At 40.1% G+C, this 13391-nt stretch overlaps 1 protein-coding gene across 10 annotated transcripts in view; it reads right to left on the reverse strand.

The window, feature by feature from the left end:
* Positions 1-5989: 5989 nt before the first annotated feature.
* The window catches only part of msi2b (musashi RNA-binding protein 2b), a 220634-nt gene continuing 213232 nt past the window's right edge, over positions 5990-13391 (reverse strand). For 4 of the 10 annotated variants that reach the window (XM_076101370.1, XM_076101368.1, XM_076101366.1 and 1 more), the window contains 2 exons: positions 12847-12917; positions 5990-11783 (listed from right to left, as the gene is read on the reverse strand). In XM_076101370.1, coding sequence (XP_075957485.1) covers positions 12876-12917 — 42 coding nt within the window. In that variant the 3' untranslated portion in view covers positions 5990-11783; positions 12847-12875. The remainder of the gene's footprint in view (positions 11784-12846; positions 12918-13391) is intronic. The other 6 variants (XM_076101369.1, XM_076101367.1, XM_076101365.1 and 3 more) reach the window with 3 other exon arrangements.

Here is a 13391-nt window from a genome sequence, read left to right on the forward strand (position 1 = left end):
GAAACCTGTCTTGCCTGGTCACAAACTCCACCTCTATGCATGTAATCCCACAGGGCCCATCATTCATTTCCTGTTTACTTGCACTCCTCTGTGGCCACTTCTCTTCACACTTGTTCACGAGAGAGAGAGGAAGATGGAGCGAGTCACAAAAGACTGGAAATCTATACTCGCAGGCGAACTCTGTGACACGGGTCTATAAGTATATAAAGTATATAAAATAAGTGCACAATGACACGGTGTGCCCAGCGGTGCATCCCGGTGATCTCAACAACAGGGGCCACCGGTGACACCTGAAGAATGTAAGGCAGGTTGCAGCCGGCCTGCTGATGATTTCTTTTGGGTCATCAGTAATATTCTCTCAGTAAACTGCTGCGTATTGTTTGCTGCGAGGTGGAATGAAGCTTTGTGTGATGGTGGGCTGCTGTGGGGGAGGAGGAGGAGGTGTGGGCAGTATGTGTGATATGGGCCATTGACTGCTTTTCCATAGCTCAGGAACAATAATGAGATTTTTTTTTTTTTTTTTCAGAATATCAGTGCCGCCATTCAGCGCACTGATTGTGTTTATGAAATTGTGCATACATCTCACAATGCTGGAGCAGGGGAAGGGAAAGCTATTTTCAAAACATTAGCAAATTGTTTTCTGTTATTGTGCAGAGATTGATAAGAGTATGTGTTGTCTAAACAGAGACACACACACACACACACACACACACACACACACACACACACACACAGACACACAGGGGAGGAAAAAAAAAAAGCAAAAGCGTGCTGCTGTGACTTAGACTTACCTACAGCATTGCTCTTCCCATCCACAAGAAGGAGAAAAGAGATCATTTTAAAAACTATAAACTGCATCACGGTCCCTTCATGCTGCCATTAAGATGTAACTACAGTGAATCCAATTGTTTCTTTGCAATATTTTTGATGCATTTCTGCTGAAAAAAAATGATCTTTTGAGGATAGTGCAATGTAATTTACTATTATGCAGTTCACGGCTGCTGTTTTTACTTCATGCACCTGTATGTATCGTGCGTGTGATGCATGTGCTGCGTTGCTGAGCTGCTTTTCACATTGTCCTGATGAGATATAACAATGACCTTGAGCTTAACCTTGCTTTTGAAATCTCTGGCGTAATATCTCACCAGCAGATATTGTGTAAAATGACTTAATATTTCATACAAATCCCCTTTTACCGGATATAACAACCCCTCTGTATGTAGGTGTTAACCGATGGAAACACAGCTCTCACTAGTGTTTGCACTGACTTTAACGGGGGGGGGGGGGGGGGGGGGGAACTGATTTTCTGGGCTTAAGCAGGGTAATGTTTGTATCATAAGAGAAATGATGACACCTCATCACAACTGGATTACACGGCGCTTTGACGAGGCTCTTACCTGACAGCAGAGGTGTCAAACTAAATATTCAATATTCTTTCGAAACCATTTTCTTAACTTGGTTTCTGAATTCATCACAAATCCCAAGAACGCAGAAAGCTGTTGAACTCATCTTCTCAAACAACACTGTATTTATTTAGGGGGGGGGGCTTATTAATGAACTGCGGGCTTTTCTTTCTAGTGGAGATCTGTGCCATTCAGACAAGGAAGTAAGCGTGTTGTGGATGTTTTATAATGGGAACTATTTTGACGTGTTACGCCAGAATGTGTTAGTGACACATACTCTTATCTTCTCAACTAAAACAACACTAGACTCAGCACGCCTCTTGACCTGTTGGCAATAAACAGAGTGTTTCCACCTACACGCTCATCTCTCATTAATGTAATTGCTGTCATGCTAGTTTAGAGGGAGGACTAGAAAAGTCACTGTGCTTTAAGGTTCATCTGTGTTTTTTTCAAAGTGAGCTTTATAAGGAATTTGCAGCACCCAGCCAAGTAGTCATTAATCCATCGGTAATGATCCCATCAACACCATCACAGCAGCCCCCCCCCCTCTCCTTGGCAATCACTTTGTATTTTTTCTCTGTCCTCCAGTAATAATTGACACTCTTACCTGCTCCTACAGTCTGCTGCTCACTAGTTTGCTCTGAGGCAGCTATTGATTCCGGAGCATCGGATCCATGAAGACAATGATGATGAACAATGAACAGACAGCTGCATCCTCTGTGGTGTGGGCCAAAAAGCGATGGCCTTTGTAAGCAGCATGTAAAGCCTCATCTGGTGGATAATATGAGAGAAAAGAGGGACACAATTTGTGAATTTTCTGAGTCAGTTAGCTCGAGCTCTCCTCTGCTTCCTCTGCCGGCTACAAGTCTCAACGTTGAGGCCGCTGTGACTTTGATTCTACAACAGACTGCAAGTGTGTCTCTCTTAAGGAAGCGAGTCGCCGGCGTGCATCCGACTCTGCACTGGATTTGAAATCCCATTACCATGATAAGCATTATAATAAACGTGTGAGTGACAACATATAGAATAAACAATGTCTACATGTTTCTGATCAACACTTGTCTTCGTCAAACATTCACCACGTGGAATCTTAAAACCTCACATTAAATCATATTCAGCATCATTTATATTGAGAGAATAATGAGACACGTCAAAGTCATGGGATTACAGTTATCTCATCCCTTGGAGTTTTTATTAAGCAATTCTAAAATATGTAGATACTGGTCATTTAAATCTCATTTTAATTGAGTGACGTCATCAACAGCTCATTCATTTGAACTACAAGATATCAACAGGCTACAATATGATATAAATGTCATGTTTTTAAGCTTTTCATGATATAATACGCAATTGTAGTTATATCTATTGGATTGTGTTAGCATGTTAGGGATTATCTTAATGTGCTAGTCAGATTGATAGACTACTCTTAGATAAGGAAAAGGTTATATGAGCTCAAGGACAATTTCTGTGAGGATTAGGACGCAATAAAACTCGTTCCTCTGAGAAACTCAATAGTCTCGCACAGCACGCTGCCGGTCGTCTCTTATCTCCACACTCTCAAAAACAAATCCAGCGACCAGTTCCACATACGGAGCCGTCCGCGTTCTTCTGCCGCAGACTATTTGCCATTCCCCGGAAGGTCATTTGGTTAATGCACATTTGGGTTTTCATGGACTCTTAACTAGTTTTTAATCAGCAATTATTAGTGAATTGGAAGGCTGTGCAGGCGCATGACTCTCTGCTGGCGGGAGAGTGCCCATCAATGTCACGTCAATTTCCATGCCAAAGGCTACATTAGGCCTGGAGTCTGCGAGGAAACAGCCACCTGAGTGCCTCATCTCCCCATCCACAGCAGTCTTCCCATCAACTATTGACTCTATTACACAGCTCTGTCAAAAAAATGTTCCGCTTCAAAAGAGGAGCAAACCATTACATGGCTGTGCTGGGAGATAATTTAGCGATGCACATAAAATTAAGTGCATAACCATTGAACATTGCTCATTATTGCACTTGGGTTCCTACAATACCAGGCCTCTGCAAGGTTGCTTCCCAACCTTTTCCTTCCTTTCCAAGGTATAAACACAGCTTGATTATTTAGGCTGATGTATTATATAAATACCTGTCATTTCCATCTATAGCTAACCTAACCATAATTGGCAATTAAACATGCCGGCATCTCAGACTAGCTCTTAATTACTGTTAATAAATGCTGAGGGGCCCTGGGGTGTCCTCTCAGGCTGGAGCATTGGGGTTGTGAGTCTCCTGCAGCACCACATCGCGACATGAATATGCATGGCAGACAGGTCTTCTTCAGCTCTCTCCTTCGGCTTTCGGCAGGCTGACGCACACGGAGGTTGGCAGCAGACCGCCTCTTGAACTATACCTCTTCTCCATTACTCCTCCACGGCGGCCCGAGCGTTGTTACAGCAACCTCCTCGCGGTGGCATTCCTGCACACTGCGCCTTGTTTGTGTTTGCCGTGGAGCTGTCACATCCAGCCTGTTAGCACCCCCGGCCCGTGGGAAATTTACACACAGCCTCTGGTATGAGGTGAGGCCATCAAATGAGCTGGTGACATGCTGCAAAACATATCTGGCAAAGTTTGCGCGTATGTGTGTCACTGTGTGACGGGTGAAAAGTTGGGGAACACCCTGAATTGTTTATTGTGGGGCTTGAAAATGAATGCCATGTGAATGTAACATATTTGGAAGTAAAATATTGTTAGTGAATAGGTCACTTTATTTAGGCAACTGTGTATTTGTGATCATTATAGTTTCTGATAGATAGAGATCATATGTAGGTGATTATATTGTTTTCATAGTGTCGGCCCTGCTGCTCAAATATGACTTATGACATTTTAACTTTAAAGCCAACCTTGATTCCACAGATTATGAACAGCTTCCTTTTCTCTGCTGCGAGCTGACATTTAGCTCCCGTAATGACTGCTGCTTGTCTCGCAGTGTTCCACCTAAGACACGAATCCCTCTTTTTTTTTTAAGGGCTGGCGAGTGTCGAGCTCTCTGATCGTAATGGCACTTTTAATTAGCACTTAATTAAAGGCAGGTGGACTGCAAAGGTCAACCGGTTAGGCTTGCAAGTTAAAAACACAGACGAGCGCGAGCATCAACTGTTTGATGAATTTGTCTGCTAATTACAGCGACCAGGAATCTGGACCAACTCCTTCCAGATCTGCTGTAGGTCAAAGACAAAATACAGCATAAAGCCACAGACATCTTTCAAGTGGGCTAACTCTTATTTTACACCTATTTTGCTTGGGATTTAACAAAATAAACACATACGAAACAAAACAATATTTCTTCTAATTTTAGTTTTTTTGTTCAAAGCAATTTCTAAATTTTGATTTAATCCAACAATCTGGAAATACGGGACATGTAGCTATAACATTTGTCTGACTGTTGATATGTTTTTACACGCGCTGTAGTTCATCCGTTTACATGGTTTGTGTGTTTGAATGTCATGTCTACACATACCTTATGACCGGGCTCCACACATGGTCTGTCAGAGACAGCATAAAAATCAAAAGCAGCTTCTGTAAAAATGAAACAATAGTCCAGGTTGTCAGTGGGATTATCATTCCACTCATTACACAAACACAATGACTGCAGCGTGATCTAAACTTCTCCTTTCCTCGGCTCTGAAAAACAAGAGCCGGGAACAGTATTGATCTCAAGTCAGAGTTATCGATCACCTTGTCTGAATGAGTGATGAAGCTGTCGGGACTGTTGACAAGCACCCATATTAAAGATCCTGATCAGAGAATTTCAATGCAGCAGTAACAGTATGTTTAACAATCATAGTCTATATCAAAATAAACATGGCACAAAAATATCTACAGAATCTGCTGGAGAATACTCATTACATCATTATCTGTATACCTATGTCTATGGTATAAGAGATAGTGTATATTAGTTAGGTAAAAGCAGGACTAATCACACGGTGATGAACGCATCAAAGACAACACTCATCACACAAACACTTAATACTTCATGTGTGCGTCGCCACTACTGTGAGGCTCTAAAAGGGGCCCGCCACGCAGCAGCCTCGTTTGCACATCTACTCATCACAGCCGTTGAATACGCGGAGCCTTTAGCTAATATTGATGCTCTCCGTGTGATACTGCCGATGTTAAATAAAGCACCGGTGGTGGATGCTGTGCTTATTTCTCCTAAAAAGCGCTGCTGCATCCTCCAAAGTGCTGGAAGAGACCACTGAGGGGCAGCAGAATTACACGCCTGCACTTATTTGTTCACCCCCCCACCCCCCAAATGCACCACAGTGCTCAGACTCTATTAATCCTGCTGACTTGATGAGTGACCTGGAAGGATCCCGGAGCCGAGGTAGAATGAAACAAAAAAATAGTCCTGTTTGTATTAAATACTCACAACAGTCTGGTCCATAAGTATCCAGTTATGGGATGTCAGCAGATGCTATATACAGTAAAGTAAACGTCTGTTTGAATTGATGGGTCGCCACCTAATTATATGTGACATTGAAATGCTGAGATCAGGTCATATATCATATTATGCAAATATATCACAACAAATAAAAATGCAATGAAACAGTGAAAACAAGTCATATAACAATTCAGTTTATTTTATTTATTTTCCAGACAGACACATCAATTTCTGGACCACAGTAGAGGATGGAAACCTTTCACAGACATTTTTTGTCAATATTATTATTTGAAAATACAAATATAAAATTAGACTTTCCACATTTGATATGTGAGAGACCCCCATCCATTATTATTATTGTCATTATTATCATTTTTTTGTTTTTTAGTATATTTTTACAACAGGGCTTAAGCAAGCCATATGATAACCTGAAAGATGCTTTCAGATGTCAGTCAAGTCTGTCTTGTCTCTCGCCATAAAAAGTCGGTTAACATAAAAAAAAAAAAAGGGGGCAAGTGTTAGGAATGGGCAGACAGCAGGGAAGAGAGCTCTGTGCTCAGCCTGCAGAAACATGGGAGCACAGCAGAGCCTCACACTGCCGTCCATGCAGTCTGAAGAGCTTCCAGGCTCCCCTCTAGGCCATGCGGTCTGCTCCAAACTCGACAACACGCCAGGGGGTGGGGGGGGGGGGGGGGGGGTGAACTCTCGTGTTGGTGAACATAAGCTAATAATGAACCTGGGTGGAGCTGTGTGAAGAGTATTCTGTATACAGCTGAGGTCTCCAGTCTAACATTGTTCAAATGTGTGAAAATTGCAAATATATATTCATCTATACACATATACATTGCAATTGTATATATATTCAGTATATAATGAGCATGGGGTGAGATGGCAATGGTTTTGGACTGAAGGGGGAACGCACCCTGAAACACCACAGTACAGTTGGGACTTGCCTTATTTCTGTCACCTTGAAGGGTTCAGTCGAAATTTTGTGAACACGAACGGATCGTTATGTCCTGAAACAAGAGAGCCGGCACTAGAGACGAGTGACTTGGTGGACTGGGAGACTAACGTTGTGGCCACTGTGACAGTATATTATCCAGTATCTCTCAGAGATAAGGGCACATTGTCTGGTTTTAACACCATTAGCACCACTACCAATAAGCCGGCTTTTGGGTATAAATGGTCAAGAACGTTCAATGAGCCTTCAAAGTCTGTTCAATTAACTGGAATCAGAGCAGAGCCTGAAACAGTCCTCGTCTGATGTCCCCCGCTTTAGGGAGACGGCAGTTCTTATCCATGAAACACATTCAAGAGGACAGAAACCTCACAAGTGCGCGAGTGCTTTCAGGGTGGGCTTCTCCCACAGCGGATGGGATAAATCGTTTGGCCATTGCCTAGCACTTGCCTCAAGATTCAAGTTTAAATGGATACGGTAGTACAACTACAAATGCCAACACCTTCCAGGTTGACTTTTTTTCTTTTTTGATTATATATATTTTTTTTTATATCTTAAATCAAGACCCCTCCCCTTTTCCCCCAAATGGATAAGCTAGCCTACTAAGATGTGTAACATTCATCAGCTGTAAACTGCTGTCAGTTTGAGATAAAAATAAAAATTACAGCAACAGAGCCATGCTACCTTAAAGTCCAAGCTACAGGATCACAAAACAATGGAAGAGTCCATTTTCTATATTGTGAGAGGGAGAACGAGCCGCTTCGCTCAGAAAGGGTTCATTGTCGTCTGAGCCACCGGGCGCTGCAACAGTGAGGAAAGCTAAATATTGTGTTTCATACTGGTTGAACATTTGTTCTTCAGATGAATCGACGACATGTGGCTCCTAACGAGCTTCTAATAGTTTGTAGGTGCTTTGAGTTATAGTTTACTCTTTGATGAAATAGGAACAATGCTGCAAATAAAACGGAGGAACACTTTCTCTTACCCTGTCTTTCACTTTTGCTATTACACACAAGATCCTATTCAACATATTGTTGATTTTTTTTGACACTACAATGTGCAAATGAGGTGAACATAAGCAATAATACTTGAAACATGTTATTTCTTCGAATATGTGATCAACTGCTTTTGTCATTTTACAATAAAGTTGAATATTATTTGACATTGTGGACGTCGTCTCTTGGGATCATTTCTCTTTGCCTATTTCTAGACGACACACTGTCCCCGTATACTTGCTGGTTCATTGGAATAATTTGTCCTTTAGCATCGCTATCAAAGCTGCCATTACTGTGCTTATTGTATGTAATTTGACAGTCTAACGAATAGACACTAATGTTATTTATTAATGTAACAGGATTCAATTGTAAGACCCCATGAGGTGAAATAATGAAATAACTGTGATAAACCTGAATTATGTTTCATTGAAATTATACTCAAAAGAATAGCTGGCAGTGCGCACACAGCTTGAGGCTTTATAATAGCTTTGTTTTTGCTTGAAACACAGCTGTTTGTGGGAATCTAGCAGGTTTGAATTATGGACATCCTCCGACATGGTATTTTTTTTTTAAAGAAGCTTAAACTGAGCATTTAAACTCGAGTCTAAATATAATCTTCTCTGCTTGTCAGCAATGAATCACAGCTTTAAGGTGCTGGTCCAATGTCAGGACATGAGTTCCCTGATTCACAGCCCGTCCTTTAACAGCTGCTAGTATTGCTTTGGAGACAGAAGTCTTCTGTTTAATGGAGTCTTTAGCAGTGACGCCTCTATAACGCCAACGCGTGTGAAGAACATTGATTGCCGATTAAAACGAAAGCTAGTTCCCAGAATCTAAGCTTTAAATGGTTAAGACTTATTAATGGAAGATGTGACAGAAATAAGAGTTTAAAAACAGTCTCGTCTTAAAACAACTATACGGGATATTTCCAAATTGTACAAATATTGAAAGATATAACAATATTTAAACAGAACTATGACTGGGTGTTAGGACTAGTGTGATAATCATTTGGTATGTTTCTTTAAAAAATATGAAATACTTTTTACATAAAATCTTTGTCCGTGATTATAACTTGTGTCCCTCTTAGAAAGTAACCAAAAAAGAACTGTTTTGCATATCTAGCGTTAGCATTTAAGGTAGTATGGCGCACCCCTTTTAAAACATTCAAGGGTGGGGATCCAAATAATGCCTTGTGAACAATTCCATCTTACGGCAACCGTTTTTCTCTATTGTTCATCCGTGAGAGCTTTGGTTAGCTGAAACCATGTGAGAGTGGCAAAAACCGAAACCAAAAATAGAAACTTACACAGGGAATAAATTACAATGAACCTCTATCAAAAGAATGAACTGCAAATCTCAGAATAACATGATCATTGAGAGAAAGGTCTATCTTGACTGGTCCTAAATCCACTATTCACTACAAGTATTATATTAATGAGTCCTATAGAACATCTACTTTGTAATTACAGGAGATAGAAAAAGAGCGCGAGAGGGGAGAGAGGGATAAATATGAGAGAAAAGGAGAGGTAGAGCAAGGGAGAACAACAAAGACCACTACACTGGTATCAAAGACAGCACTCCGTTTACAGGTTAACTGTGAGTTCTTTACGCACGAATGAAACACATGAATGACCAACAAAAGAAGTAGGATCTCTGAGGATGGGGAATGGAAAGAGAGAAAGCAATGGATGCACAGTACATTTTAATAGTATATTACAATTATTAATATATAAACCACAAAGTATCAATAAAACTCTGATTAAACTTGAAATCAGCAAAGAAGCATCTTTCTTTTTTTTTTTTTTTTTTTTATAGTTTTGTATTTCTTATTTTCTTTTACATTTGAACATTACAAGGGTTTTTTCTTTTCTTTACTCTGTAGATTATTACTTGATCACACACCTCCGTATCGTTTACTTTAGAAGTATCCAGCATTATGTCTTTACCTGGTTGTTTTGAAATAAAAGAAATGAGACAAGAAGTGTGGTCAAATGAAAACAACGCGTGTACACCTGCCGCAGGTAAAGTAGCTCGGAAAACACACCGTTCATCCCATGAATGACGGTTAAAAACCGGACTGGAGCATGTTGTTATTAAATGTTTGTCATGAGTGAAAGCATTAACCACACACACACACACACACACACACACACACACTGTGTGGAACCTGGTGCAGTGACAGAGAGTGGATAATTCAGTGTCATCTTTTAACCCTGTATAAATATCTTTAGATGAGACATGGGTCTAATATATAAAGAGATCCAAGTCTGCACTGCAACGTATCAGTTACTACTTCCCAAGCTGTTAACTCGCCTCAAAACTCTCACGCGTTTGTCTCGTCGAGAATACGTTAACCCCAAAATCCTTCATACTATCCCAAAGCACAGGGCCCCTTTTTTTTTTTTTTTTAGAAAGCCGACATATACATGTGCAAATAGGAAACTGGCCTGTACTTTACTACTCACAGTGCAATGATTACTCGCTTTATTACCTTTTCAGTGTTTTCCTTTATTTTTTGCCACTAGAATAAATTAAAACCCTGCCGATGACTCCGCAATCGAACTCGCAAAGGCTGAGGTATGGTATCAAAATGTTTACTTTCCTAATTCATTCATAAAAGAAGTGATTCAGAGAACAAAGCGTTACATAAAGGGCTCCAGCACAGAGCCCAGATCTTGTGTTCCAAAAAAAACAAACAAAAAAAACACGAATCGGGAACAAAGCAGGATGAAACAAACAGTAACATACACCTAAGTTCCTCTCAAGAGTATAAAAGTGTCAGGTCGCACAGAGCACTGTCTAATGCCTGGTTCAAGTTCTAATCTTCACATCTAAGTACAGTGTGCTTTGGATTAAATCATCTTTTCTCTTCTTCTCTCTCTCTCTCCATCTCAATGATACTGATATCTTAACAGTTAAACAAAAGATACCAATCAGGCTCTTCTTTTTTTTTTTTTTAAATTTCTTAAAACTGTGTTGACTTAACTCACCGTTTGTAAATTTGCTGGTATGACACTTGTAAAATTATTCGGCTTTACGGTACTTACAGAGAACGTGTGTTCCGTTCGTCTCTGGGGTCGTTTATACCGTCTTCCAGCAGAAAACAAAAGTATAATAACAACTGTTTACAGCTTTTTCTTCTATTCACACGCTATAACATGTTCTTTTGACACACCATCACAAAAATATGCTATTCTCTCACTGAGTCGGTTATATGCAGTGACTGGAATAATATGTACAGCTACATTTCTTTTTCTCAAGTTTGAATTCACAATGTAGTTATATGAAATTTGTTATAGCATATATATATATTTCTAAACAACAAAAACAACACTTATAAAAAAGGACCATGAAAATATTGGAGTCCTCTTTGTATTGCCCAAAAATAGGTAATTATGGTTAACAATGAGACGTCACAAGAAATAAAACAGCTACTAAGATTTATTACTTAGATACCCTCTTTAAAGTTTCCTTAAAATGTAATTTTTTTCCTTCCGATTCTCTCCACACCGAGCTTCTTTTTTTCTCTCTTTTTGTTGTTGTTGCAGAAAGACTGAATGGAGCATCCAATCATTTCTCCGTTACACTACAACGATGAAGACATGACTTGCAGATATTCTTGGCTATGACCCCCCCGAACTTCAAACAAAATCCATATTCCACAAATATACTATAAGATCAAATAAAATGACACAAAAATGAAGGTTAAAACTAAAATGACTCCCTAAAAACTAATCAAAACCAAAGCTAACAGAGGAAGGAAACTGGTGAGTGAAATCGACGTGAAACATACCAAACCAGGTCGTAAAGTTATAGGAGGTTTGGATTATAGTACAGCAGTTGTTATTTTTCTGAGATGACTAACGTTTTTCTTTTCTTCTTCATATGGTTCCGACTTTCGTCCCCTTTTTGCCTCGGTGACGCTGTAGTGCTTGAAGTTGGATAGCATCACCTGCACACAAAGCCAATTAGAAACTCCGTCCTGTCTTTCCCGGGCCACCAGATATACTCTGCTGGGGGACAAAGAAAGAAAACAAAAAGGATGGCAACAGCGTTAAAAAAAAAAACCACATTCATTTCATTCACATAAATCCTGACCACAGATACTGTCCTCTGAAGGATTCACAGTCAATAATGTGACGACAACATCAAATATTTTGGACACATTCTGAGGCATCGACAGCACGAAGCAAAATGTGACGGCAAATGATCGTAAATAGCAGCGGGTTAAAACTTGCTGCAGGAGTTACATAATTACAGACTATACTTCTTTGGTTACACCGCTTGTTAAGTTAGCAATCAGGTTCACACGCGTGCCGCTACTGCCGAGTCTTCAAACAGTGGTGATGCTTAGCTGGGTTTGATTGCTTAAAAAGGGAATCAACCCATTAAAAACAGTCATTTAAACACGCGTGCACAAATGAGTTCAACACACACACACACACACACACACACACCACACGTCCTATCTACCAAAAGTAGCCGGAAGCGGACAAAAAGCCGGAGACATTTTGAGTGGGTTATATAGAGAGTGGTTCTACCGTGCATATGAGAGACAGTGTTAGCAATAGAGATGAATTACAGAGGCAAAAATAAACATGATGAAACGGAAATATTGGGTTCCTCGTAGACATTAACTGCCCGTTTAATATTTAATGATTCAAGGCAATTGGCTTGTTGGTGAGAAGTTTTTGGTTTTACTTCAGTCGTAGCGGTGAAGTAGTGTGATGCGAGTGTGTGTAGTGTTAATAAGAAGAAAAGGAAGAAAAACTGGTAGCATGTGTGTGTGTGTGTGTGTGTGTGTGTGTGACTGAAGTATGAACTTCTTCCAAGTCACACAAACAACAACAACAATGATTGAATCTGTTTAAATCGATGCTGATCTTCTCTACTGTCGTCGTTACAGACCACCTCGCCACAGCAGAGGCCTCCAGATTTATGAGGAGGCAAACCTCCCGTCACACACTCACACTTTACTACCAGCTCGGTCACTTTGAGGGGGAAGGCGAATAAACAAGAGGATGATGTGATGAACATGTATTAGAATAGAAATGCACAGTAAGTAAAATGCAATACCTCTGATGAGATGGCAACCGGCCACCTGTTCAATGGTATCCATTTGTAAAAGCTGTCGCAATCAACGGGCCCTAAAAGTGTACAGTTAGTGCTTTTGTCAGTATGCATTTCAAGGAGAGAAAAAGGTGAGTATCATATCATGAATGTGAACGTTTTGATTCAGTTTGATCATGTTCAGCAGCAGAGCAGCAGACTTTTCTCACATACAGTCTGTAATACAAGTTCATTGTGTCGTCCTGCAATGGAGAAAACAGTGCATGCTGCAAAACGACTCCAGGAAGTAGGACTCATGATCCCATACTGTGTTACATACTTTAACTTCAGTTGGTAACACTTTCTATGACTGTCTATAATCTATTGTAAACATGCTTATAATGCATTATAATCTGTTTATAGCATATAATCATCGTCATAAACACTCATACATATTCATAACGTATTATAAAACAGATTTTACAATGTTGTGTTCTTCTTGCATAGATTTAATGATATGTTTTGACTTCTCTCATCACAAACAACCACCACTCAGAGAGACTAATAAGTGC

This window comes from Anarhichas minor, unplaced genomic scaffold, assembly GCF_050575085.1.
Source record: "Anarhichas minor isolate MPS153535 unplaced genomic scaffold, ASM5057508v1 ptg000027l, whole genome shotgun sequence".
Classification (NCBI taxonomy): domain Eukaryota; kingdom Metazoa; phylum Chordata; class Actinopteri; order Perciformes; family Anarhichadidae; genus Anarhichas; species Anarhichas minor.